Source organism: Mobula birostris, chromosome 12 (genome assembly GCF_030028105.1).
Source record: "Mobula birostris isolate sMobBir1 chromosome 12, sMobBir1.hap1, whole genome shotgun sequence".
NCBI lineage: Eukaryota > Metazoa > Chordata > Chondrichthyes > Myliobatiformes > Myliobatidae > Mobula > Mobula birostris.
In genome coordinates this window covers 78197301-78225121 of record NC_092381.1, presented here as the reverse complement: position 1 = coordinate 78225121, position 27821 = coordinate 78197301, and the positions used below count along the sequence as shown (strand labels likewise).

General features: G+C 40.4%; 1 protein-coding gene across 3 annotated transcripts in view; it reads right to left on the bottom strand.

Annotated features, from left to right (window-relative positions):
• Window positions 1–27821, bottom strand: part of kcnt2a (potassium channel, subfamily T, member 2a) — a 976808-nt gene that overhangs the window by 334160 nt on the left and 614827 nt on the right. For all 3 annotated transcript variants that reach the window (XM_072274729.1, XM_072274730.1, XM_072274731.1), the window contains one exon: window positions 9429–9540. In XM_072274729.1, coding sequence (XP_072130830.1) covers window positions 9429–9540 — 112 coding nt within the window. The remainder of the gene's footprint in view (window positions 1–9428; window positions 9541–27821) is intronic.

Below are 27821 nucleotides of genomic sequence, written 5' to 3'. Positions count from 1 at the left end.
CCATCTGCCACTTCTCAGCCCACTTCTGCATCCTATCAATGTCTCTCTGCAATCTTTGACAATCCTCTACACTATCTACAACACCACCAACCTTTGTGTCATCTGCAAACTTGCCAACCCACCCTTCTACCCCCACATCCAGGTCGTTAATAAAAATCACGAAAAGTAGAGGTCCCAGAACAGATCCTTGTGGGACACCACTAGTCACCATCCTCCAATCTGAATGTACTCCCTCCACCACCACCCTCTGCCTTCTGCAGGCAAGCCAATTCTGAATCCACCTGGCCAAACTTCCCTGGATCCCATGCCTTCTAACTTTCTGAATAAGCCTACCGTGTGGAACCTTGTCAAATGCCTTACTAAAATCCATATAGATCACATCCACTGCACTACCCTCATCTATATGCCTGGTCACCTCCTCAAAGAACTCTATCAGGCTTGTTAGACACGATCTGCCCTTCACAAAGCCATGCTGACTGTCCCTGATCAGACCATGATTCTCTAAATGCCTATAGATCCTATCTCTAAGAATCTTTTCCAACAGCTTTCCCACCACAGATGTAAAGCTCACTGGTCTATAATTACCCGGACTATCCCTACTACCTTTTTTGAACAAGGGAACAACATTCGCCTCCCTCCAATCCTCTGGTACCATTCCCGTGGACAACGAGGACATAAAGACCCTAGCCAGAGGCTCAGCAATCTCTTCTCTCACCTCGTGGAGCAGCCTGGGGAATATTCCGTCAGGCCCCGGGGACTTATCCATCCTAATGTATTTTAACAACTCCAACACCTCCTTTCCCTTAATATCAGCATGCTCCAGAACATCAACCTCACTCATATTGTCCTCACCATCATCAAGTTCCCTCTCATTGGTGAATACCGAAGAGAAGTATTCATTGAGGACCTCACTCATTTCCACAGCCTCCAGGCACATCTTCCCACCTTTATCTCTAATCGGTCCTACCTTCACTCCTGTCATCCTTTTTTTCTTCACATAATTGAAGAATGCCTTGGGGTTTTCCTTTACCCTACTCGCCAAGGCCATCTCATGCCCCCTTCTTGCTCTTCTCAGCCCCTTCTTAAGCTCCTTTCTTGCTTCCCTATATTCCTCAATAGACCCATCTGATCCTTGCTTCCTAAACCTCATATAAGCTGCCTTCTTCCACCTGACTAGATTTTCCACCTCACTTGTCACCCATGGTTCCTTCACCCTACCATTCTTTATCTTCCTCACAGGGACAAATTTATCCCTTACATCCCGCAAGAGATCTCTAAACATCGACCACATGTCCATAGTACATTTCCCTGTAGTACATGTCCATGGTACATTTCCCTGTAGTCCATAGTACATATCCTGAAGTAGGAAGGTGAACAGCCAGATGTCGTGGTATATATTGGTGCCAACGACATAGGTAGGAAAAGGAAGGAGGTCCCGAAAACAGACTACAGGGAGTTAGGAAGGAAGATGAGAAGCCGGGCCTCAAAGGTAGTAATCTAGGGATTATTGCCTGTGCCATGCGACAGTGAGTATAGGAATAGAGTGAGGTGAGGATAAATGCATGGCTGAGGGATTGGAGCGGGGGGCAGGGATTCAGATTTCTGGGTCATTGGGACCTTTTTGGGGCAGGTATGACCTGTACAAAAAGGACGGGTTGCCCTTAAATCCGAGGGGGACCAATATCCTGGCGGGGAGGTTTGCGAAGGCTATTGGGGAGAATTTAAACTAGAATTGCTGGGGAGTGGGAACCAAACTGAAAAGACAGAGGAAGGGGATGTTGGCTCACAAATAGAGAAAGCTTGGAGACAGTGCGAGAGGGAGGCTAGGCAGGTGATAGAGAAGGGATGCGCTCAGACCAAAGGTTTGATGTGTCTATTTTAACACAAGGAGCGTTGTAAACAAAGCAGATGAGCTTAGAGCATGGATCAGTACTTGGACATATGATGTGGTGGCCACTACAGAGACTTGGATGGCTCATGGACAGGAATGGTTACTTCAAGTGCCAGGTTTTAGATGTTCCAGAAAGGACAGGGAGGGAGGCAAAAGAGGTGGGGGGTGTGGCACTGCTGATCAGAGATAGTGTCATGGCTGCAGAAAAGGAGGACGTCATGGAGGGATGGTCTACTGAGTCTCTGTGGGTGGAAGTTAGAAACAGAAAGGGGTCAATAACTCTACTGGGTGTTTTTAATAGACCAACCAATAGTAACAGGGACATCGAGGAACAGATAAGGAGACAGATTCTGTAAAGGTGTAATAATAACAGGTTTGTTGTGGTGGAGATTTTAATTTCCCAAATATTGACTGGCATCTCCCTAGAGCGAGGGATTTAGATGGGCTGGAGTTTGTTAGGTGTGTTCTGGAAGGTTTTCTGACACAATATGTAGATAAGGATATAAGAGGAGAGGCTGTACTTGATCTGGTATAGGGGAACGAACCTGGTCAGGTGTCAGGACTCTCAGTGGGAGAGCATTTTGGAGATAGTGATCACAATTCTATCTCCTTTACTATAGCATTGGACAGGGATAGGAACAGACAAGTTAGGAAAGCGTTTAATTGGAGTAAGGGGAAATATGAAGCTATCAGGCAAGAACTTGGAAGTATAAATTTCGAACAGATGTTCTCAGAGAAATGTAGCAAATGTTCAGGAGATATTTGCGTGGGTTTCTGCATAGGTATGTTCCAATGAGACTGGGAAAGGATGGTATCAATGGGGACGGGAGGGGTTCCAGAGGATTGGAGGGTTGCAGATGTTGTTCCCTTATTCAAGAAAGGGAGTAGAGATAGCCCAGAAAATTATGGAGAGTGAGTCTTACTTCAGTGGTTGGTAAGTTGACGGAAGAGATCCTGAAGGGCAGGGTTTATGAACATTTGGAGAAACATAATATGATTAGAAATGGTCAGCATGGCTTTGTCAAAGGTAGGTCATGCCTTACGAGCCTGATAGAACTTTTTCAGGATGTGACTAAACACATTGATGAATGTAGAGCAGTAGATGTAGCGTATATGGATTTCAGCAAGGCATTTGATAAGGTACCCCATGCAAGGCTAATTGAGAAAGTATAGAGGCATGGGATCCAAGAGGACCTTGTTTTGCGGATCAAGAATTGTCTTGTTCACAGAGGGAAAAGACTGGTTATAGACAGGTCATATTTTGCATGGAGGTCGGCGACCAGTGGTGTGCCTCGAGGATCTGTTCTGGGACCTCTTCTCTTCGTGATTTTTATAAATGACCCGCATGAGGAAGTGGAGGGATGGGTTAGCAAAATTTGCTGATGACACTGAGATTGGGGGTGTTGTGGATAGTGTGGAGGGCTGTCAGAGGTTACAGCAGGCTATCAATAGGTTGCAAAACTGGGCTGAGAAGTGGCACATGGAGTTCAACCCATATAGTGTGAGGTGGCTCATTTTGGGTAGGTCAAATATAATGGTAGAATATAGTATTAATGGTAAGACTCTTAGCAATTTGGAGGATGAGGGATTTTGGTTCTGAGTCCACCATCATCATCATCAGGTGCCATACCCAGTTTGAGCTTTGACTGCCATGGCCCACACACTCCTGTTTCGGGTCAAGTGGATCAATTCATTGATATTCATTTCCAGTTCTCTGGCTGTTATTTCCATCATCATTTGTGTCTTTGTCTTCCTTTTGCTTTCTTCCAGTCAATCTTTCCCATAATTATCGTGCATTCTGACTCCTCTTTCCTAATCATATGTCCAATGAAGTTACGTTACCTTTTCATGATCTCTTACATTATTTCTCTTTTTATGTTTGCTCTGTTCATGATATCCTCATTAGATATTCGTTTCGTCCATGATATTCTTTGCATCCTGCTCAAAAACCACATCTCTGCTGCTACAATTTGTTTCCTCATGTTACTAGATATTGTCCAACATTCTGACCATATAACATAACTGAATAAACGTAACATTTCAGTACTCTGAGGTGGGTTGTCATGCCTAGTTTAGTATCGGTCAGTATACTCTTCATTCTTGTAAAGGTATCTTTTGCCATCCCTATTCTTCTTTTGATGTCTATGTTGCACCTGCCACCTGATGTCACCCAGCTTCCTAAGTAGCAAAAGTTCTGTACTTGTTTTATGTCTTCCTCATTTATTCTCAGCCTGCAGATAGGATTCTCCTTCTTTTTGGATATCACCATACATTCTGTCTTTTTGCAATTGATAGGTAGACCAATTTTTGCACTTTCTTCAACAACTATATCAATTAAGTTTTGTGGTTCTTCCTCCATACTTGCATTTAACACAGTGTCATCAGCATACCTGAAATTATTGATGTTTCCACTGCCAACTTTGATTCCCAAGATGTCTCTTATTTTTTGTGATATTGTTTCACTGTACACATTAAATAAATCAGGGGAGAAAACATACCCTTGTCTAACGCCTCTTGATTTTCATGAACTGACTCACTTCGCCATCTATTCTTACAATGGCAGTTTGCTCCCAGTACAGATTTCTGATTAGGCGGAGATCTTTCAAATCTAGATCGAGAGTTTTCTGTAATATTTCAAATAACTTATTGTACTTCACTTTATCAAATGCTTTTGTGTAGCCGATAAAACAATCTTTTTGCACTTGAATAGCTCGTTCTGATAGTATCCTCAACATCAACATTGTGTTTCTTGTACCTTTGTCTTTCACAAAACCACATCGTTCTTTACCTATTTCAGCTTGTATCTTACTTTTAGCTCTTGTCATCAAAATTCTTAGAAATATCTTGGTGATATGAGTCATTAAACTTATGGTCCTATGTAATTCACATTCTATTGCTCCAAGTTTCTTTGGAAGGGTGATAAATGCTGATTTTTTCATCTCTTCTGGTATTATTCCAGTCTCATAAATGTCATTGATTAAATCAGTAAGTCCTTCAATTCCATAATCTTCAAGGGCGATAATATGGACTTCTGAGTCCATTGGACACTCAAAGTGGCTGTGCAGGTTGACTCTATGGTTAAGAAGGCATACAGTGCATTGGCCTTTACCAACCGTGGGATTGCGTTCAAGAGCCGAGAGGTAATGTTACAGCTATATAGGACCCTGGTCAGACGCCACTGGGAGTACTATGCTCAGTTCTGGACACCTCACTACAGGAAGGATGTGGAAACTATAGAAAAGGTGCAGAGGAGATTTACAAGGATGTTGCCAGGATTGGGGAGCATGCCTTATGAGAATAGGTTGAGTGAACTTGTTCCTATCTCCTTGGAGCGTCAGAGAATGAGAGGTGATCTGATATGGATGTATAAGATGATGAGAGGCATTGATCGTGTGGATAGTCAGAGGCTTTTTCCCGGGGCTGAAATGGCTAGAGGGCACAGTGTTAAGGTGCTTGAAAGTAGGTACAGAGGAGATGTCAGGGGTAAGTTTTTTACACAGAGACTGGTGAGTGCGCGGAATGGGCTGCCGGCAACAGTGGTGGAGGCTGATACAATAGGGTCTTTTAAGGGACTCCTGGGCAGGTACATGGTGCTTAGAAAAATAGAGGGCTATGGATAACCCAAGGGAATTTCTAAAGTAATTACGTGTTTGGCACAGCATTGTGGGCCAAAGGGCCTATATTGTGCTATAGGTTTTCTTTATTTCTATGATTAAATGCAGACGTTAGATATCTTGAACTTACATGAAATTGTTTGATTCAATTATTCAGGAATCATTTTGAGTGCTAGCTTGTTATAAAATTAATATAAAGGGATATAATACTCAAAAACTGTATTATGCAGTCTAAAATATCATAAAGCTAAAATTGTACTTGTTTTTCATATTTTGTGCAAATCAGTGAAGTCTTTTTTTGACTGGTGATCAGTGGAAAATATGTCCTTATCTATTTTCTGCACAGCTGCTTACAGTAGAATTACAGCTTTACAATCAATCCGGATTTCCAAACAAACCAGAATTCATACAAAAACTCAGCCCATAATTTATAAAGTGGAAGAGGCATCTATATCTGATTTTTTTCAGCATTGTAGTTATTGGTGAAAGAATTGGAGCAGTAGAAAATTCATGCAAACCTTAAAAATGTGATGGACAAAATGTTTATTTGCCAGTCTGTTTTTAGGTTGATAAACCTTAATTTTAATCTTGCTCTAGTACAGTACAGTAGTCCACTACAATCAGGGCACTCATATTGCAAAATATAATTTACATATTTGCTGATCCACTTTAAACAAACTGTTTTCTAATTGTCGTTAAATAATTTCACTATAAGCTGAGTATAAAACCTCAAGGGATTATCAATTTCAAGTTCAATTTTATTGTGATTCAACTGCATACATGTATACTACCAAACGAAACAACATTCCTCTTGACCAAGGCACACAACAAGTAAAGTAACATTATGATAAATAAATCATTAAATAATAGAACTTAATCCAGAAGATTTTCATTTACCATCAGGTTTATTTACAACATAAGTTAAAAAGTAAATAGTACAACGCTGTCGGCACTTCATCAATGACTAGCTCTGAGAGGTGGCAGGGAGCTCAGTAGTCTCACGGCCTGGGTGGAGAAGCTATTTTCCATTCTAACAGGCCTTGTCCTGATGCTCTGTTGCCTCATGCCTGAAGATAGGGGGTGAAAGAGATAGTAGCACAGATGGGAGGGATCATTGACAATTCTAGGGGGCCCTGCGTACATAGCACTCCTGCTAAATTTCTCAGATGGATGGAAAAGAGACCAAAATGTTCCTCTCAGCAGCTCTTGTGACCCTTTGTAGGGTCATGTGGAAAGATTTCCTGCAAGTCCTATAGCAGACAGTGATGCAGCTATTACTATTATTTAGTATACGATGCAGTTTAAAGACAGTTGAAGGTTAAGCATGGAAAGAATTCAGATCAACCATTGTCGATTCCTCATTAACAATGCATATACTGTATCCTGAATATCTTTCAGTAACACTTGTAATGATAGACATTTTCAGGAGCATTGTAATCAAGATGGCTTCCATGTTCGGCATCACTAAGAGCAACGCTCACTTTATCAGCTTTTAAAAGCAGAATTCAGAAAAGTTAAGTTGGGAGAACACATAACTGTTCTCATTGGTGGCTCAGTGGAGCAAAGAGTAAATAGTTACATACTCCTGGGCACTAACATCTGGATGGCCTGTCCTGTGCCCAGCATATTAAATGCAATCATAAATCCTTTACTTACTGAGAAGTTTAAGGAGATTTGGCATGTCACTAAATATTCTAACTTCTACAGATGCAATGTTGAAAGTAAACTGACTGGTTGCATCACGGACCGGTAAGGCAATTACAATGCAAGGGAATACAAGAGGCTGAGAGTGTTGTGGACACAGGCTAGTCCATCACAGTCTAGCCCTCTCCACCAATGACAGCATCTATAGGATGCGATGCCTCCAGAATGCAGCATTGATCATCATAGATCCCCGCCATCTGGGTCACACCCTCTTCTCACTGCAGAAACCTGAAGTCTCATACCACCAGGTTTAGGAATAACTACTTTCCTACAACCATCAAGTTTTGAACCTACCTGAAAGCACTAAGTCTGTTACAGCAATGGAACACTATCGACCACCTCTTACACTACCTTGGACTTACCTTTGATTGTGCCTTTGACTTCTTTTGCACTAAAGTCTTCCTTTTGCAGTCTTCTTTTCCACCAATGGTGTGGTCTGTATATTTTATATTCTGTGTGTTGTCTGTACCTATCTATATGTAATATTGCCGCATGTAAGTTTTTCATAGTAATGTAACCTACTGTACATGTTCACCTGACAACTCGATGACTTTTGTTGCTAAGCATGGAATGGTTTCATTTATCATAACACTTTGTAGACTTTTACTAGTTAGGTCAGAAGAAATTGGATTTTCCACTTCATTGTTGGTGTAAGAGATTGGATGGAAAATTGTGCTAAGTACTTCTGATTTATCAAGTACTTATGCATGGGCACTGAAGAAGAAAATGGTTTGAGGATTCAATTTATAACTGACCTAAATATTCTTTCCTTATATTACAGCAGTAACTAATATTCAATATACTTCAAGTAGCTGTAGTACTTTGGAACGTCCTTAGAATTCTTAGGCACAATTTTTTTCCTACTTGAAAATTTCTCATAAAGTAATTAGAACATAATGAATATTAATAGGTATACAACAGCGGATATTTTACTCTGATCCAAAGGATCATTTCTGTTCCAAATTCCCTTCTTCATTAGTTACCCTCTCACTTTACTGGTGACTATATTGCCTGTAAGTGGTCTGAACATCTAACTTACCTGGGAATCGATTCCCACTGTTATAAGTCTTCTTGTGAGATAATAAGACCCAAGGCTGTAATAATGACACTCAATTGTGACATGAACAGCTATCCATGCCTTCTGTACTTGTATTTCTTTACTCTCTCCACAGGTAGATCTAATTAATACAAGCTGAGGAAAGGCGTGTTTGAATTGCTAAGCCGAATGTAAGGTGAATGTACAGAGAAGTAATGATTGGGTTCACTTGGTTCAATCAATGCAACATATCACCACATAATGGTAAAATAAATAGGCTTTACTATCCAACAGCAGTGAGCCAGTTCGCTTCACTTGTGTAGACCAACTAAAATCTCTATATTTTGACTCACAGCCTAGAATTACCCTTGCTTCATAGCTATCGGGTGCCTAATTGTATAAGTACTGTTTCTAAGAGCCAGACTACTTGGTTTAAGTCAGTCACAAGACACTGGAGGAAATCAGCAGGTCGGGCAGCATCTGTGGAAACGATCAGTCAATGTTCCAGCCAGAACCCTTCGTCAGGACTCAGATTTAAACTTCTTCAGGGTAGGCATACCTCAAAGAGACTTCGCAGCGGAGTAGCAAATTGTAAACAGAAAATACTCTGCAGATGCTGGGGTCAAAGCAATACTCACAACACACTGGAGGAACTCAGCAGGTCGGGCAGCATCTATGGAAACAATCAGTCAGCATTTCGGGCCGGAACCCTTCGTCAGGTATTCAAGATAATTTCTTTCACCTGAACCTCAGCATGGAGAATTTTGTGTAATATCCATTGTACACTTCACTAAGGACACCCGCACTGAAATCTGCTGCCTTCCACAGACAACTGCAACTTCAGTATAAATCAAAGACAATAATGCCATGGTTTTCAATGTAACTGTAACAGCGAATATTTGGTTCCTTCAGAGACATTTGAAGATAGAGGTAATTGCAAAATCTTGCAATGTTCTCCCTCCTGCTATGTGATCCCTGGTATCTGCTGCAAATATTTGATTCCTCTTAAATTGTTGATATATGCATTGTCATTTGATTTGGAAATGTGAAGGTATAATAATGTTGTCAAAAATATTAAAATGTCAGAAACTATCATTATTTGGTAGCCTATCTGCATTTCAAACCACATTCACTTCAATTATTTGTTTCACAAAACAAATGAACATACAGAAAATATCCTTACCTTCTCAAGTTTAGACAAAGCTAGTGAATAGCAATCCTTGGCCCTGAACTGCATGAATCTCATATTGGCTGGATGTGTCAATTCTGTGATAATACTGAGACTGGAGAATAATCTACATAAAGGAAAAGAGAAAATAGTATAATTTCCAATTTTAGGTTTCATTTTCATCAAGCAACCTAACATTACAGAAAGTAATCTAAAAAACTAATACAGTTTATGATTCCCAGGTTACATAAAAGTCCATCACTACAGTACCCCAACAATATATGTTGTTGATTAGTAATTGATAGCATCAAAATATACCCCTTATATTCACTGAAGTGATGGAAAATATGTAATCTTCAATAACTTGAAAATTCTTGCAACTTTTATGTTCAGACTAATGTTACAGTTCTGTTTACAAAAACAAATCATAACTAATGGAAGGAAACAACAAAATAAACTTTAAGGCACAAATCACAATTGAAAAGAATGAAAATTCACAAGCTTTTTGTAGGGTGGTTTTTTAGAGGGTGTGACAAAAGTGACTTAAGGAGTAGTCATGACTAGAGGAACAATCAATGCAGTAGAAAGTCAGCATCAAACAGTGTCCTAAGTGGAAAACAGAGGGATGAGTGATGTGATGGTATTAGGTTTGCTGACCATGAAGTTCCAAGCTCAAAGACCTTAAGTCTGATCTGATATAGATAGTTAGGGGTACGCTTAATCAAGGGAGGTAATACTGTCATTACCAAAATTTCAAAGACTGGTTCACTTCCCTGTTCATTCTCCACAGCAGATTTAGCTGCCAATACTCACTACTTGAGTGATGGGTGCCCCCCACCCCCGACTAAGGAGGAGATATTTTCAGCTAGCAAAGTAGTTTAAACACCGTTCATTTATTTTCAGTGATACATGTTTAAATTCAAACAACATTCTTAAAACACATTTAAAAGAGGATTTCCATCTGATAAAAGACTTCCAAATTACAAACTATTTCTAAAACACCAAGGATTTGCAAAACATAGGTACAATTCCTGTAAGTTAAAAAGTCATACCCACATACTGCAGACAAACCAGTCATCTATCGCAGAAATCAAAGGCAGAAGAATGGATTCTAAATTAACTCATGCTCTGTCGTGCTTCTTGATGTTGCTGCACTATTCCTAAAAAGCTAAAACTACTCTCTCAATTTAGACTGCTTCTTTCCCACTTCGGTGTCTTCACACAGATGATCTTCTTTTTCAGATGCCTTTTGACGCAAGCAGTCTAAGAGCTTCTGGAGACAGAGTTTCCAGGTACCCACAATTAATGTTGCGAAGCTGACTCAATGATCATCCAACTTGTTAATAGAGCAGCTATTCATATGCCAAATAATGATATCAATCTGGTCTGAGCTCTTCCTTGAACTAAACAACTTAGCCAACAGGTAAGGATGTAACTACGAATGAGCTGTTCATGAGAACCTTCAAATCAATCATTTGGGGCATGGAGAGGTAGTGATACAGGAATGGAGGGATAGAGTAGGCTTGAATGATAAAATCATTGGATGGTCCAACTCTGGACTATTACCATATCAAATTATAATTTGCACAAGGATGTAATAAATATAAAGTAACTTAAGCAGGTATTTACTATGCTTTAATCTGCTATAAAAACAAATTCATCCCCTTCTTCTTCCCACTCTCCTCTTCTATCAGATTCTTTCTTCTCCAGCCCTTTACCTTTCCCACCCACCTGGTTTTAACTATCACTTTCTAGCTTGTCTTCCTTCCCTACCCCCACCATTTTATTCCGGAGTCTTCCCCCCTTCCTTTCCACTCCAGGGTCTTGGCCTAAAAAGTCATCTATTTTCATAGATGCTGCCTGACCTGCTGAGTTCATTCAGCATTTTATGTGTGTTGCTTTCGCTTTCCAGTATATACAGAATCTTTTGTGTTCAAAAATATTCTGTCCTTTCTCTGTGTTACTTTTCCAAAAGGAGGAAGAATGAAATGACACAAAATGTAGCACATTGTGTAGGAGCAGTAAAGATTCTAGATGTGTTCAAGGCCAGTGAGAAGGTTTCAACATCGTAATCCACAGGGATTTTCCACAAAATGTAAGGCCAATGCTACTTGCTCTCAGAGCTTTCTGATTTTTAATATTTTTAAACAATAACAAATCTTCATCAAATTCTGAAGTTTTAAAAATTATATTGAGCCATAATCTGCTGTAATTGGGAAGCAAATGGTGCCTAGTTTGTTTAATCTGGTTTATTCACATTTAATTACTGTCCCAAACTGCCTGAATGAGGAAACAAATATGCAGGGCCTTAACAAATCAGAGTGAAGGATAGATAAAACCTTAAAACAAAGATGGAAAGAAGTTTAAATTAAAGTAGATGAATCCAATTTCAAATCAGATAAACAATGAGAAATTTTTGCTCCATTCTAGCGTTGCTGGGAAAATGGGCAGCAAAATTATACCGTTATGTTTACCTTTCCATTTTTGAAAAATAGTCAACCTTAGGCTGAACACTTCACACATTATCAAATCACATTTTGTGATTCACTCTCCAAGATTATTGCACAATTTGATTAAATTATCCCTCATTGCATACTGAACAGGGCTGTCATCAATCTTCTTTAATTAGTTTAGCATAAACATTTATCAAGGTTGTTTGACATGACAGGTTTTAAAGACTATAAGAGCTTCAAGTTCAATAAATTTCTTTATGCATTTGGCCAATTTTTACTAGTTTCCTGTAAATATCTTGAATCTCTTTGTATCAGAGATTGAAGGTAATGGATATAATATGATGCATTCAAAGAGCCACAATCTGTCCACCAGCCTAAAGTAGTTAAGTATCTTTCATTCTTCCATCAGAATAGTTTGCAATTAAAAAAAGGAGAATGAAGCACTCAGGGAATACTTTCAGAGAACAGCACCTTCAAATTGCCTTGATTTCTTTTAAAAAAGCTAGCAAAATTGAAGTTGACATAAAAAGGATTTTCTATTCAGTGAATCATTCCCCTCCCACAGAGATCAACACATGAGATCTCCATTTAAAGTTAGAGTTGTTATCATTTATACCATGGGGAAAGAATTGATTTCTGACAGTCTGGACAGAAAGCCAACATGCAAGGTCTCCATGGGAGAAACAATTCAAAGTAATTGAACAATTGCTCTTGTGAAGTTTTTCCACACTCTTCTCCCAACGCAGTATGTATGAGAAGATGTAGCAACTTTCCATCAACCATAAAACCATAGGACATAGGAGCAGAATTAGGTTATCCGGCCCATTAAGTCTTCTCTGCCATTCCAACATGGCTGATGTATTATCCTTCTCAACTTCATTATCCTATCTTCTCCCTGTAACCTTTAACATCCTTACTAATCAAGAACCTATCAACTTCTGCTTTAAATATGCCCAATGACTTGGCCTCCATGGTCATCTGTGGTAATGAATTCTACAGATTCACCAACCTCTGTAAAAGAAATTCATCCTCATCTCTATTCTAAACGGAAGTCCCTCACGTTCTAAACTCCCCCACTATAGGTAACATCCTCTCCACATCCACTCTATCTAGACCTTTCAGTATTCTACAGGTTTCAATGAGATCTCCCTTCATTCTTCTAAACTCCAGCAAAAACAGGCCCAAAGCTTTCAAATGCTCCTCATACATTAACCATTTCATTCCTGGGATCATTGTTGTGAACTTTCTTTGGACCATCTCCAATACCAGCACATCCTTCCTTAGACAAGGAGACTAAAACTGCTCACAAAACTTCAAGTGCTGTCTGAACAATGCCTTATAAAGCCTCAGGGTTACATCCTTGCTTTTATATTATTGTTCTCTTCAAATGAATGCTAACAGTGCACTTGCCTCCCTTAGCACAGACTCAACCTACAAGTTAACCTTTAGGGAATCCTGCACCAAGATGTCCAACTCCCTTTGTGCTTCTGATTTCTGAATTTTCTCTCCTTTTAGAAAATAGTCTACAACTTTATTCCTTCTAGCAAAGTACATGACCATTACTTCCCTATATTATATTCTATCTGCCACTTTGCCCATTCTCCTAATCTAACTAACTCCTTCTGCAGACTCTCTACTTCCTCAACACTACCTGCCCCTTCATCTATCTTTATATCATCTGCAAACCTCATCCACAAAGTCATCAATTCCATCATCCAAATCATTGACTTGAAATCTGAAAGATTAATGTGGTCCTATCACTAACCCAATCAGATACCCATTAGTCACTGGCAACCAACCTGAAAAGGTCCCCTTTACTGCCATTTCACAGGACTATAAGGATTTTTAACATTCTCTCTATATAGTATATTTCTAAATGTATAACAATAGTACTGATCAGAAATGAATATAATTATCTCCCTTTATATTGATGCTGCACATTACGCATGGTAAAATTCTGAACATTACAGACACTATAATAATGCTGCAAATCTGAGTTCTGATGCAATTTGAGAGCCTGTGGAATGTCGAATGCTGGGTGAACAATGTAGTCTTTGCAGTACTGCAAGTGTACACTTCAGCACTCAGTGACGGCCTCCTCTACTGTAAAGATGAAGCCACACTCAGGTTGGAGGAACAACACCTGATATTCCGTCTGGGTAGCCTCCAACCTGATGGTATGAACATCGACTTCTCTAACTTCCGCTAGGCCCCACCTCCCCCTCGTACCCCATCTGTTACTTATTTTTATGCACACATTCTTTCTCTCACTCTCCTTTTTCTCCCTCTGTCCCTCTGAATATACCTCTTGCCCATCCTCTGGGTCCCCCCCCCTTGTCTTTCTTCCCGGACCTCCTGTCCCATGATCCTCTCGTATCCCCTTTTGCCTATCACCTGTCCAGCTCTTGGCTCCATCCCTCCCCCTCCTGTCTTCTCCTATCATTTTGGATCTCCCCCTCCCCCTCCAACTTTCAAATCCCTTACTCACTCTTCCTTCAGTTAGTCCTGACGAAGGGTCTCGGCCTGAAACGTCGACTGCACCTCTTCCTAGAGATGCTGCCTGGCCTGCTGAGTTCACCAGCAACTTTGATGTGTGTTGCCGATATTTCTGTTTTGCCGGTGCAGGGGAATCGTACTTGCTGCCTTCACGCGGGAGGGAGGGGAGCTGGGGGTGTCCTTGGGGTTCTAACATTTAACTGTTGTTCATTATTTGGGGCACTCCTCCGTTTTCGTGGATGGTTGCGAAGAAAAAGCATTTCAGGATGTATATTGTATACATTTCCCTAACATTAAATGTACTTTTGAAACCTTTGAATTTTCAACATACATTTTTCCATTTGGCCTTCCAAATATCTTAATGGAGAAGTACCAAACGGTTCCCTTGTTTAACTTGTCAACCATCATGAACATCCATGCATTTTCCATGGTAACCTCCGTGTAACTAAGAAGATGTAGCCCTTCTATGAATCAATGAAACATCGAGGAAGGAGGATGCCCACTAGAAAAACCTAGATTTGCTCTTGCATCAGCTCACCCAATGCTCAAAATCTATGACATGGCTTTGCTCACCATCAAGTTGGCTATTTGATAGAACTTCCTAACTCCACTCTTCCTTAACTCAACACTATATGAAATTACCTGCTGTGCACATACAAATTCTCATCAAGTCCTATTCACTACACTATTCCTCATTACATCAAAATATATCGCTACATTGGCTCCAATTTAAATAGCAGGTTGATTTTAACATCCCACCATAGCCTTCACCACCCTGTCTCTACAATCTCCTTTTTATCGTCCCCAGTTTTATGACTCCATCATGAACTTAACTTCAACTCCCAAGGCTATAAGCCCCCACTATCTCACTAGCTCTCTGTAGTAACTCCTACTTTGAAAAAGGCACACTCGACAACTTCATGCCAAAGAAATAACTTTATCTCAAACTTCAAAACCATTATGTATATACAGAGGCTTTCACAACCCCTACAGCATTGCTGAGACACTATATCAGAGCCCACTAGAAGTAAAAAGAACGGAAGTAGAACCCCCCATTATCCTAATTAGTATTAACTTACTTTTAATAATGCTCACATTACAACACTCTCTACCTCATGTTCAGAATCAGAACCAGAATCAGGTTTATTATCACTGGCATGTGACGTGAAATTTGTTAACTTAGCAGCAGCAGTTCAATGCAATACATAATCTAGCAGAGAGATTGTAAAATTTCAAGCAGGTAGGTTGCAGACAGAAATTCAAGTGGTGAATTTCTGTTCATTTTTAAAAAGTAAAACAAACTCTAATAGAACATTTGAATTCTGAAATGCCATGTTAAATTACTTTATACTTATAGTGCAAATACCAGAATCATACTCACCCAACCCTTCTTCTTGCTGATCTACACAGTTCCTCCAAAACCACCTTAGCCCCGTCACTCCATTTTCTTTCCCCTTCTTTTCTTCCTCAGCCCATCACCCACACTCTCCTCCCCTTACTGCTTACACCTGCCCACACCAGCACTCCTATTTGATTCCATGCTTCGCCAGCAGTTTTCATCATTGGCAGCTCTGTTACCTGGGCCCATCACCTGCTGACTTCTGTCACTATTTCTACTCTTCTCTCCTCCATATGTTCATCATCCTTCCTCACCTGAATGTAGGCATCATTTGCCAGCCATTGCTCACAACACTCTACTGGCTCTATCTTTTAGTCTAGGTGAAGAGTCTGAACCCAAAAGGTCAGCTGTCTATTTTCCTCCACAGATGCTGCCTGAGCTGCAGAACTTGCTCTGGCAGTTCACTTCTTCTTACCAAACTAAATGTAACTAACAGTAAAGTAAAAATCAGAGATTTACCAAAACGTACTGTAAAGATTTATGCTCCGATCATAATTACGACCACAAGAAAAATTAAGATAGGAAGAAATAATCATAACCACATTAAAGTTTGCCACTTCCATTATTAATTTACGAAAAGGTGTACTTCATACTATCTTAAATTCACAGGGATTGAAAATGTATACTTCAAAACTGGAACAGAGCAGGCTGAAAAATGTAATTAATTATGAAGAGGAAAGCAGCCTAACTCAGTGGATTATACTGAAATCACAAAACAGCTGAGTGAAATCTCCTGCAGGAGCAGGGGTAACATTGGACCACAGGGGACTGTTTGGCCAGAACAGGTTGGCTGCCCTCGTGATCAGAGGACGCATCTTATCATGGCATGTTAATCGGATTTTCTTGAAGCTACTGCCTCCTTCATAAGCTTTAGAGAGATTTATGGCAGCAATTTATAAAATGTAAATGAAATATTTATTTAACTGATTGCCTTCGTGGAGATTAGAAGCAGTCCTGCATGAAAGTAGATAGCATTTAAGAGGAAGTCAATGATGAAAGTAGGTTTGGGATTATATTTAAATTGATGAAAAATTCCTAGGCACTTGGTCTCAGGGATTTATACTTTTAATTTCTGCTTTTAAGTGAGCAGATCCTGCACACAGAATCTTAATGATCAATTTTCATATGATCTGGACAGGTGGCCTAAAATTCTAGGGTCTCTTAAGGACCATGAGTAAAATGAGTTTGATCACATATGACGCAATGATTCATTTTAAAGCTCTGTATAAAATCAGGCAAACCCCACAATAATTGCCAATTGTTTCTCACACATTGTAAAAATGGGGCTTTTGGGAAATATAAAATCTACATTCAGTGCAACATGAGAGCTTCTCTCTTTCTCTGGTTGAATTATTGTTGGGACTAAGTAAAGAATCATGCCATCTGTGTGACCTTTAGTAGAATATTGATAAACAAAAGGAAAAAAATTATAAAGTACACTTTGATTAGCAATTGAATAAATTAGTCCTCCAGTAAAATTAGTCATTTGTTTTGTTTTATGTCCATTCTTCCATTAAGTATGAATGGAACAAGAAAAAATATTAACTGAAGATATATCATGTTCAACTTCAAATAATAATATCTTTTCAAACTTTCACAATATTCAATTTCTTAAATGATGTCACATTATATTTAATGTACCCTTAGAGGCATTAAATTGTGATTAATTCCGAGAAGTAAGTCTGAGAATCGGACTGGGAGTGCGGAGGAAGCCATTTTGAATTTTTTTGGTTTTTTTTCATCGGTTTTCAGAGAGGTGGGACTGCGCAGGCATGTGACATTGGGCAGTGAAGCATGGAAGTTTTAAACGGAACACAAGCCGTATACAGCGGGCAGCGGAGTGAGCCAGGAGCAGAGTGAAGGCTTAAAGGCTTTGGCTCAATGGGCTTAGGTGGAAACGGGCGAGGCGAAGAAGGTTTGGTATTCATTTTTTTCCTGTTGTTTGAGGAGAGGGGTAAGTATGAGTGTGAGGGCAGCTTGTTGTTCTCGGTGTCGGATGTGGGAGGTCGTGGAGTCTACCAGCCCCCCAGATGTCCACATCTGCACCAGGTGCGCCGAGACGCAGCTCCTAAGGGACCGCATTACGGAACTGGAGCTGCAGTTCGATGACCTTCGTCTGATCAGGGAGAGTGAGGAGTTGATAGAGAGGAGTTACAGGCAGGTGGTCACACCGGGGCCACGGGAGGCAGACAAGTGGGTCACGGTTAGGAGGGGGAAGGGGAAAAGTCAGGTACTAGAGAGTACCCCAGTGGCTGTGGCTCTTGGCAATAAGTACTCCCGTTTGAATACTGTTGAGGGGGACAGCTTACCTGGGGGAAGCAACATTGGCCGTGCCTTCGGCACAGAGTCCAGCCCTGTAGCTCAGAAGGGTAGGGAAAGGAAGAAGAGGACAGAAGTAATAGGGAACTCGATAGTTAGGGGGTCAGATAGACGATCCTGTGGACACAGTCCAGAGACCTGGATGGTAGTTTGCCTCCCCGGTGCCAGGGTCCGAGACGTTTCTGATCACGTCCAAGATATCCTGAAGTGGGAGGGGAGAGGAGCCAGAAGTTGTGGTACATATGGGTACCAATGACATAGGTAGAAAAAGGGGAGAGGTCCTGAAAGGAGAATATAGGGAGTTAGGAAGGGAGTTGAGAAGAAGGACCGCAAAGGTGGTAATCTTGGGATCACTGCCTGTGCCACGCGACAGTGAGAGTAGGAATGCAATAAGGTGGAGGATAAATACGTAGCTGAGGGATTGGAGCAAGGGGCGGGGATTCAACTTTTTGGATCATTGGGACCTCTTTTGGCGCAGGTGTGACCTGTACAAAAAGGACGAGTTGCACTTGAACCCTAGGTGGACAAATATCCTGGCATGGAGATTTGCGAAGGCCACTGAGGTGACTTTAAACTAGAATGGTTGATGGGTGGGAATCAAATTGAAGAGACTAGAAGAGAGGAGGTTAGTTCACAAATAGAGGAAGCTAGTAGACAGTGTGTGAGGGAGGATAGGCAGGGGACAGAGATCGGGAGCACTCAGACCGAAGATGTAGGGAGAAGGAAGAAAAAGATACCAAAGTTCTTTGCACCATTAAGGATAAAAAGAGAGTAAGAGGCGGAGAGTTTCTTAAATGCATCTATTTTAATGCTAGGAGCATTGTAAGAAAGGTGGATGAGCTTACAGCATGGATTGATACCTGGAAATATGATGTTGTAGCTATTAGTGAAACATGGTTGCAGGACGGGTGTGATTGGCAACTAAATATTCCAGGATTTCGTTGCTTCAGGTGTGATAGAATAGGAGGGACAAGTGGGTGAGGTGTTGCATTGCTTGTCAGAGAAAATATAACAGCAGTGCTCTGGCAGGATAGATTAGTGGACTCGTCTAGGGAGGTTATTTGGGTGGAATTGAGGTATGGGAAAGATGTAGTGATGCTTATAGGGGTGTATTATAGACCACTTAATGGGGACCGAGAATTGGAGGAGCGAATTTGTAAGGAGATAGCAGACATTTGTAGTAAGCACAAGGTTGTGATTGTGGGAGATTTTAATTTTCCACACATAGATTGGGAAGCCCATTCTGTAAAAGGGCTGGATGGTTTGGAGTTTGTCAAATGTGTGCAAGATAGTTTTTTGCAGCAATACATAGAGGTACCAACGACAGAAGGGGCAGTGTTGGATCTCCTGTTAGGGAATGAGATAGGGCAGGTGATGGAGGTATGTGTTAGGGAGCACTTCAGGTCCAGTGGTCACAATACCATTAGTTTCAATATAATTATGGAGAAGGATAGGACTGGACCCAGGTTTGAGATTTTTGATTGGAGAAAGGCTAACACTGAGGAGATGCGAAAGGATTTAAAAGGAGTGGATTGGGGCAATTAGTTTTATGGGAAGGATGTAATAGAGAAATGGAGGTCATTTAAAAGTGAAATTTTGAGGGTACAGGATCTTTATGTTCCTGTTAGGTTGAAAGGAAAGGTTAAAAGTTTGAGAGAGCCATGGTTTTCAAAGGATATTGGAAACTTGGTTGGGAAAAAGAGAGGGATCTACAATAAATATAGGCAGCTTGGAGTAAATGAGGTGCTCAAGGAATATAAAGAATGTAAAAAGAACTTTAAGAAATAAATTAGAAAAGCTAAAAGAAGATATGAGGCTGCTTTGGCAAGTAAGGTGAAAATAAATCCAAAGGGTTTCTACAGTTATATTAATAGCAAAAGGATAGCGAGGGATAAAATTGGTCCCTTAGAGAATCAGAGCGGACGGCTATGTGCGGAGCCAAAAGAGGTGGGGGAGATTTTGAACAATTTCTTTTCTTCGGTATTCACTAAGGAGAAGGATATTGAATTGTGTAAGGTAAAGGAAACAAGAAGGGTAGTTATGGAAAGTATGACAATTAAAGAAGAGGAAGTACTTCCGCTTTTAAGGAATATAAAAGTTCATAAGTCTCCGGGTCTGGACAAGATATTCCCTAGGACCTTGAGGGAAGTTAGTGTAGAAATAGCAGGGACTCTGACAGAAATATTTCAAATGTCATTAGAAACAGGGATGGTGCCGGAGGATTAGCGTATTGCTCATGTGGTTCCATTGTTTAAAACGGGTTCTAAGAGTAAACCTAACAATTATCGGCCTGTGTGTTTGACGTCAGTGGTGGGTAAATTGATGGAGAGTGTTCTTAGAGATGGTATATATAATTACCTGGATAGACAGGGCCTGATTAGGAACAGTCAACATGGATTTGTGCGTAAAAGGTCATGTTTGACAAATCTTATTGAATTTTTTGATGAGGTTACTAGGAGAGTTGACGAGCGTAAAGCAGTGGATGTTGTCTATATGGACTTCAGTAAGGCCTTCGACAAGGTTCCACATGGAAGGTTAGTTAGGAAGATTCAATCGTTAGGCATTAATATCGAAGTAGTAAAATGGATTCAGCAGTGGCTGCATGGGAGACGCCAGAGAGTAGTGGTGGATAACTGTGTGTCAGATTGGAGGACTGTGTCTACTGGTGTGCCTCAGGGATCTGTACTGGGTCAAATGTTGTTTGTCATACATATTAATGATCTGGATGATGGGGTGGTAAATTGGATTAGTAAGCATGCAGATGATACTAAACTAGGTGGAGTTGTGGATAATGAAGTAGGTTTTCAAAGCTTGCAGAGAGATTTAGGCCAGTTAGAAGAGTGGGTTGAAAGATGGCAGATGGAGTTTAAAGCTGAAAAATGTGAGGTACTACATTTTGGTAGGACTAATCAAAATAGGACATACATGATAAATGGTAGGGCAGTGAAGAATGCAGTAGAACAGAGGGATCTAGGAATAATGGTGCATAGTTCCCTGAAGGTGGAATCTCATGTGGATAGGGTGGTGAAGAAAGCTTTTGGTATGCTGGCCTTTATAAATCAGAGCATTGAGTATAGGAGTTGGGATGTAATGTTGAAATTGTAGAAGGCATTGGTAAGGCCAAATTTGGAGTATTGTGTACAGTTCTGGTCACTGACTTATAGGAAAGATGTCAATAAAATTGAGACAGTACAGAGGAGATTTACTAAAATGTTGCCTGGGTTTCATCTCCTAAGTTACAGAGAGAGGTTGAACAAGTTAGGTCTTTATTCTGTGGAGCGTAGAAGCTTGAGGGGGGACTTGATAGAGGTATTTAAAATTATGAGGGGGATAGATAGAGTTGACGTGGATAGGCTTTTTCCATTGAGAGTGGGGGAGATTCAAACAAGAGGACATGAGTTGAGAGTTAAAGGGCAAAAGTTTAGGGGTAACATGAGGGGGAACTTCTTTACTCAGAGAGTGGTAGCTGTGTGGAACGAGCTTCCAGCAGAAGTGGTTGAGGCAGTTTCGATGTTGTCGTTTAAAGTTAAATTGGATAGATATATGGACAGGAAAGGAATGGAGTGTTATGGGCTGAGTGCAGGTCGGTGGGACTAGGTGAGTGTAAGAGTAAGTACCAGCAGGGCCGAGATAGCCCATTTCCGTGCTGTAATTGTTATATGGTTATATGGTTATCAGTTGTTTACCAATCAGAATTTTCATGAAAATTCAATTATTAATATAATTGAGCAAAGTTTTCTGTTCCAAAATATTTCAAATACTAATTACATTTAATTCCAAGAAAGAAATGGGGAGGACACAAATAGAACATGTAAAAAAGAACATTTGTGAAGTTGATAGAAATTAAGCATAGATAAATTGGGACAAACCTTAACATCTAAAAGGCAGTGACTTTCCTAGCAGTTAATTGAAATCAGAATCAGAATCAGGTTTATTATCACCGGCATGTGATGTGAAATTTGTTAACTTAGCAGCAGCAGTTCAATATAATGCATAATCTAGCAGAGAGAAAAAAATATAATAAAAGTAATATTAATAAATAAACAAGTAAATCCATTATGTATATTGAATAGATTTTAAAAATGTGAAAAAACAGAAATACTGTGTATTTAAAAAAAAGTGAGGTAGTGTCCAAAGATTTAATATCCATTTAGGAATCGGATGGCAGAGGGGAAGAAGCTATTCTTGAATCGCTGAATGTGTGCCTTCAGGCTTCTGTACCTCCTACCTGATGGTAACAGTGAGAAAAGGGCATGTCCTGGGTGCTGGAGGTCCTTAATAATGGACACTGCCTTTCTGAGACACCGCTCCCTAAAGATGTCCTGGGTACTTTGTAGGCTCGTACCCAAGATGGAGCTGACTAGATTTACAACCTTCTGCAGTTTCTTTCAGTCCTGTGCAGTAGCGCCTCTGTACCAGACAGTGATGCAGCCTGTTAGAATGCTCTCCACCGTACAACTATAGAAGGTTTTGAGTGTATTTGTTGATATGCCTAGTGTGGGCACGTGGTCAAGTCGTTAAGGCATTGGACTAGCTACCTGAAGTTCGTGAGTTCGAGCCCCAGCTGAGGGAATGTGTTGTGTCCTTGAGCAAGGCACTTAATCACACATTGCTCTGCGACGACACTGGTGCCAAGCTGTATGGGTCCTAATGCCCTTCCCTTGGACAACATTGGTGTCGTGGAGAGGGGAGGCTTGCAGCATGGGCAACTGCTGGTCTTCCATACAACCTTGCCCAGGCCTGCGCCCTGGAGAGTGAAGACTTTCCAGGCGCAGATCCATGGTCTCGCAAGACTAAGGGGTGCCTTTCTTTTTTGTTGATATGCCAAATCTCTTCAAACTCCTAATAAAGTATAGCTGCTGTCTTGCCTTCTTTATAACTACATCGGTATGTTGGGACCAGGTTAGATCCTCAGAGATCTTGACACCCAGAAACCTGAAACTGCTCACTCTCTCCACTTCTAATCCCTCTATGAGGATTGGTATGTGTTCCTTCGTCTTACCCTTCCTGAAGTCCATAATCAGTTCTTTCGTCTTACTGACGTTGAGTGCCAGGTTGTTGCTGCAGCACCATTCCACTAGTTGTCATATCTCACTTCTGTACACCCTCTCGTCACCACCTGAGATTCTATCAACAATGGTTGTATCGTCAGCAAATATATAGATGGTATTTGAGCTATGCCTAGCCACACAGTCATGTGCATATAGAGAGAAGAGCAGGGGGCTAAGCACACACCCCTGAGGTGCACCAGTGTTGATCATCAGCGAGGAGGATATGTTATCACCAATCCGCACAGATTGTGGTCTTCCGGTTAGGAAGTCGAGGATCCAATTGCAGAGGGAGGTACAGAGGCCCAGGTTCTGTAATTTCTCAGTCAGGATTGTGGGAACGATGGTATTAAATGCTGGGCTATAGTTGATGAACAGCATCCTGACATAGGTGATTGTGTTACCTAGGTGGTCTAAAGCCGTGTAGAGAGCCATTAAGCTTGCGCCTGCCGTTGACCTATTGTGGCGATAGGCAAATTGCAATGGGTCTGGAGTGGGTTAAGTCCATTTAAACAGTAAAGTTGTCAGTATAATGTAAATTGATGTCAAACTGAGAGCGGAAAATCCTCATCGTAGTCATAGAATCATGGACCTGTATAACACAAAATGAGTCTCTTTGGCCCAACACATTCTTGGTGACAGTGATGGCTATCTACACTTATCCCACTTCCCTACATTATGCCATATTCCTGAGTGACTCTCCAATCCAAATACCTGCCTAAGTGCCTTTTAAATGTTTAAGTTGTTTCTACCTTGACCTCCTCCTCTGGCATTTCCAAAATCCATCACCTTCCACATGGAAAAACTAGCTTCTTCGATCTTCTTTAAAATTCTCCCATCTTACACCTACAATATGCCCTCGAATTTTAAAATTTTCTACCCCAAGGGAGAAGACTCCGTGACGTTTGTAACCCTGAAATACTGTTATCTCTATAAAGTCACCCTCAGCCGACCTACACTCCAAAGAAAACAAACCCAGTCTGTCCAATCTCTTCACCCACATAATCAAAGCTCTCCACTCTAGATAATATCCTGATGAATCTCTTCTGCATTCTTTCTAAGTTACCACACCCTTCTTGAGTTATGGTGAATAAAAATGTACACAATACTCCCAGTGCGGTCTAACCAACACTTTATACGGTCCAACATGATGTCCCAAATTGTGTACTCAATACCTTCATCCGTGAAAGCAACCATTTCAGATGCCTTCCTTATATCCCTATTCATATACATCATCCTCTTCAGGAACCAGGAACTTGCAACCAAGTTTTTCTGTACTTCAGCACTCCTAGGGTCCTTGCCATTTATTGTATTTGTCCTGCCTATAGTTGGCATGCCAGAAAGCATTACCCCATACTTGTCTGCATTAAATTCAATCTGCCACTGATTGACTCATCTTTTCAGTTGACGCGTGCCCCTTAAACAACCTTCCTTGCTGTCTACGATTTCACCAATTTCTGTCACTAATGTGGGAGAGGGAAGTTGGTAATTCAATTACGATGGAATAAAATAAAATAACTGCAAAACTACATCAAGAAAGTACTGTACTTTCCCTGTTTTTGGATTCAATGATGAAGGCTATGTATGTCAAGAAAGGCGGGCAGTGTTCCAAATCCCACAATCTGACCACTTCATTTTAATTTGCAACTCTTACACCAAAGCACTTTGTCAGCTGCACTTTCTAATGTTCCCATTTCTACAGTCACCACTGACATTTAGCCTCATTCAGATCCAAATGCATCTTCTTCCGTTCTCACTAAGCTCCAGTTCCATCAATCCACATAGCCTCATTGTTTTACCCTGACTCATTGCTTTCTCTCTCTTTCTGCAGAAACAGGAGGTGAAGCAGAAAATGGGAAATATTTCTCTGCCATCAGCCAACTAATTCGATTGAGTCAACAGGGATATTAGAATGAATAGGCACCGGACATGGAAAGATATGTATTCACAATCACCTGGTGACAATTCTATTTCAGTTAGATATTGGGATATAATACTCTTCTGACAAGCATTAGCAGTGAGTGAAAACAACACAAAAACTGTAAAAACTTAAAAATTCACATTTTAGTCCTCAATTCCTAACAAATCCTCCAGCAATACTACTGGACACGCAGCGGGACGACAGTGATAACTGCTGGCTTTCATCTACTAATACAGATATTCACATTTTCATAGGGCTAATAGGAAAGATGTGGGTCTGTGCACCAAAAGTGAACATCAGCAGTCAATGTACATTGCATCAGGAACAGGGATATGACAGGGGTGTTCCCAACAGAGACTGAATAACTCTCCAATCTCTGATGCTGCTGCTCAGGGTAGGTAAACAACAAACTACTTCTAGAGGTGGATGGTTAGGTGTTGACCTGAATCACATTGTGCAGATAAAGTGGAGGAACTCTTCTTGAATGTGTAAGTGACAATGCCAGCACTTTCACAGAGATATCCAAAGAATTACAAATAGTCCACTTCTGAATCACAACCACACTAAATATAATAGATATTTCACCATTGGTATCCCATACCCCAATAACCCATCGCATACTGAAACATCTTATTCCTTCCTTCTGCCTTGAAAATATTCTCTAATATCAACTTTCCACAAGTTTTTAGGCATTCAACCCAACATCTCCTGACATGGCTTGGCATCAATTCCTGTCTTCTGAACCTACATTGAACACCTTTGGGATGTTTCTCTAGTTTAAAACACTGATTAAATAAAAAAGATTTGCTGTTTTGTTTAATAATAGAATCAGTAAAACTAGTCGATAAAATACTGAAAGACTCAAATAAAAGTCAATGATAAAGTAATAATTATTTGGAAGGTTTTTGCAATAAAAGGTGTTCATTAAGGTGAAGAACGAACAAGAAATTGTTAAGTGATTCACTTTGGCGAGAAAATGAGATGTGACAATATGATGAAAATGGTACTGTATTAACTGCAGGAACAGAGACCCCTGTGGCCTCTTCAAAGGTAGCAGGACAATCAAGAAGACATTTAAAGAAGGCACTTGGAATTCTTGTCTTAATGAAAATAAGCACTGACTAAAAGAGCGACTACTAATGGTAAACACTGACAAAACATTGCTTAGGCCCTGTGTGATGCACTGTGGCCATGGGTGGCTCCTTACAGAGGTGTCAGAGGGGATTAATTAGGATAAATTCTGTCACGTGGAGAGAGAAATTGTGACATTCGCCTTGAAGCATAGGAGGTTAAAGAGAAGTATACAAGAATGTGATTTTTCTGTTATTCAGGAAAAGGAGAAATTATTGATTTTATAACAAGCCAATTTGTTTGTGCCAAGGGCAAGTGTAAGGTTACTAATGCAGTATAACGTTTCATTCACTCTGTCCCAGTACTATAATTCAGGCCAATCTTGAGAAAGGAATATGATTACACCCCTCACATTGTGGCTCCTCTAAAGGATGGTATCCAATTAAAGACAGTTTTATGTATCAATTCAGATCCACTAGAAACTGGATTGATATAAGACAAAAAAGGCCATAAACAACTCCTCTAACCATCCGAGAGTTCAAAATCTATTATACAGAGCTGGATATGAACAGAGCCCTAGAGATGAAAAGCCAGTGAACTGCACAACAGCCTTCAATATATTATCTGAACAGATAAAATGCCTCCTATTCTAAACTTCATTTGTCCTAAGTCTTTCGTTAGAACATAAATTAGAAGGTAAGTTATGCAAAAGCTGAAATTAAATAGTACATACATAAAAGTAATATGTTTACACATTTGCACTCAAGTACCTTTGTGACACAGGACATTTATTTATTTATTTATTTATTAAATTGAAGGTATTAAAGAGGTTATTGAGTCAGTGGCAACCTCTAGTTTGTGAAATCAATACTAATTCTAATTAACTACTTTACTCAAATCATTGTTAGGAAGATTACTTTGGCAATCCAGACAGAATGACATTGCAATATTAATCACTTTCCATGAAATTACACTTCCAGGCACATCTCCCTCTCTCCTCGCCTATTTAATTCAGATGGTACCATTTAATTCATTACTCTGGTTAGTTCTTTCCTCCTGGAACATATAACAATACAGCATAACACAGGCACTTCAGCCCATAATGTTGTGCCAATCTCTTAATCTACTCTAAATTCAATCTAACACTTCCCTCCTACATAGCGCACCATTTTTCTATCATCAATATGCCTATCTACGAGTTTCTTAAATGCCCCTAACGTATTTGCCTCTACCACCACTCTTGCCAGGAAGTTCACAACTCTCTGTGTAAAAATTTACCTCTGACATCTCCCAACATTTTCCTCCAATCTCCTTAAAACTATGCCACCCTGTACTCGCAATTTTCATCCTGGGAAATCGTCTCCAGTTGCCTATTCAGTCATTATCATTTTGTACACCTCTGTCAAATTACCTCTTGTTCTTCTTTGCTTCAATGAGAAAAACCCTAGCTTGTTCAACCTGTCTTCATAAAACATGCTTTCCAATTGTGATCTAACCCGGGGTCCCCAACCTTTTTATCACTGCGGACCGGGGCGGGGGGGGGGGGTGGTGGTAGGGTTGCCAACGGACAAGAGTAGAGCCAAATACGTTGTTTACACAGAAAGACTACAATGACCATGAAGCCTTGCGCGGGCACCAAATTTTTTCTACAAATCGTTTTTGGCGATTCTGTTGGGGGCGGGTGTTAATCACGAGCGGAAT